The sequence below is a fragment of the Diabrotica virgifera genome, chromosome 3, assembly GCF_917563875.1.
Source record: "Diabrotica virgifera virgifera chromosome 3, PGI_DIABVI_V3a".
NCBI lineage: Eukaryota > Metazoa > Arthropoda > Insecta > Coleoptera > Chrysomelidae > Diabrotica > Diabrotica virgifera.
Window position 1 is genome coordinate 182,267,815 of NC_065445.1, and position 2,058 is coordinate 182,269,872.

Below are 2,058 nucleotides of genomic sequence, written 5' to 3' on the forward strand. Positions count from 1 at the left end.
AAGAAATGGTTTCACCATGCTAAGATTATCACACCTGACACCATGTATAAGCCTGATGGAAGGTGTAATAAATAAAACAAATACAATACTATATTAAATAATTATTGTATGTTTAACAAGTATCTTAGTTCACATTTTTTACATGCCGGTAACGCTAACCTAACAACCCTGCACCTAACTCCTGTCACCGTCACCTCGCTGTCAAGTCCTCTTGTTACTAACATGAATAATATGAATGTCACTTAACTCTATATCATACAGTATGTATTTTTAAATGATTTTTCAAATCACCATTTTGACTAAATTGCTTAAAACAAATTTCGCATTTATAAGGCTTTTCTCCGGTATGTATCCTCAAATGCCTTTTCAAATCTCCACTTTGAATAAATTGCTTAGAACAAATTTTACACTTATAAGGTTTTTCTCCAGCGTGCATTTTTAGATGTCTTTTCAAACTGCCTGCTTCACTAAATTGCGCCAAACAAATTTTGCACTTGTAAGGCTTTTCTCCAGTGTGTACTCTTAAATGGTTTTTCAAACTACCCTCTTGACTAAATTGCTTAGAACAAATTTCACACTTGTAAGGTTTTTCTCCAGTGTGTACTCTTATATGGGATTTCAAACTTCCCTCTCGACTAAATTGCTTAAAACAAATTTTACACTTGTAAGGTTTCTCTCCAGTGTGTACCCTTAAATGCTGTTTTAAATGTTCATCTTGACTAAATTGCTTAAAACAAATTTCGCACTTGTAAGGCTTTTCTCCAGTATGCACTCTCAAATGTCTTTTCAAACTACCTGTGGCACTAAATTGCTTAGAACAAATTTCACACTTAAAAGATACTTCACCAGTGTGAATTCTCAAATGTGGTTTCAAATTAGCTGCATGAGTAAACTGTTTAAAACAAATTTCACACTTACATGACTTTTCTCCAGTATGTATTCTCAAATGAATTTTCATCTTGGCAGCTTCACTAAATTGTTCAAAACAAATTTCACACTTGTAAGGCTTCTCTACCCTGTGAATTTCAAAATGTTGATTTAAATATTTTTTTCCAACAAACTGCTTATTACAAATTTCACTTTTTAATGTTTTTTCTTGAACAAGTAGTTTCGAAGTTGTTTCTAGTTGTTCTTTATTGCATGAATGTATGTCTATTGCTTTCATAATTTCTAAATTGTCCTTCTTCTCTTGGGGAAATTCTAAAAAAAACAAAATATAGATAAAAAAAATAAAATATTAAAATGAATTTAGATGAATTGTAGTATATGCTTGTAATTTCCTGTTGTGTTCATTGAATAGGGAACTTGCACTTTTTTTTTATTAGATAATAATGTCCAGTTTTGTTTAAAAATGAGATTTCCAAAATTTCACGATTCAACAACTCGTAATAACTTAGAAATACATATTTAAAGTCTTCTTCGGGTATAAAATAGTTCAAACGGCCCGTGACGTCACATAGTTTTGCATTAGTTTTGATTATGGTTATATTTCGCTGTGTCTAGGTACACGCTAACGTGTACGCAAATAAAAAAGTTAGGTAGACGCGAAATAAACTTCATCAAGCCAGTGACGTCATTATTTAGCTTGCGCAGTGACTATATATTTTGGTACATGCTATTTTGATATGTTTAGTGTTTGTTTGATAGAAAAATATTTGTTAAGGGATAAACCGGGAGATATTAACAGAAGTTCAACCACGATTTTCTAAGTCCTGCCCTTTGCAATACTGGAAGGTTAGAGAAGGTACTTACAATTTGTGGAAAAATCAACGGGTTTCCTGTGACATTTTCCTGTGAAAATTAGATTTTCCATGAATAAAAAAATTGGGAGTTGCGATGAATTTTTAAGTCCTGCCATATCCATAGAATAACAGGATACTATCTATTTTATGAAGAAAATTTTTTGGGCAGGACGGTCGCAAAAGGACTAAGGGAGTATACATATATACAACATGTAATGAAAATAATGAAATTTTCATGATTTTCTAAGTCCTGCCAACTTAATAAATTAATTATATTTATTTCAAAATGACCAAAAAAATATTGGCATGACGTCAC

General features: G+C 31.6%; 1 protein-coding gene across 1 annotated transcript; it reads right to left on the bottom strand.

The window, feature by feature from the left end:
* Positions 1–253: 253 nt before the first annotated feature.
* Positions 254–1,165, bottom strand: LOC126881435 (zinc finger protein 235-like). Its single transcript, XM_050645712.1, has one exon. The coding sequence runs from the start codon at positions 1,163–1,165 to the stop codon at positions 254–256; it is 912 nt and encodes a 303-aa protein (XP_050501669.1).
* Between the last annotated feature and the right edge of the window lie 893 nt (positions 1,166–2,058).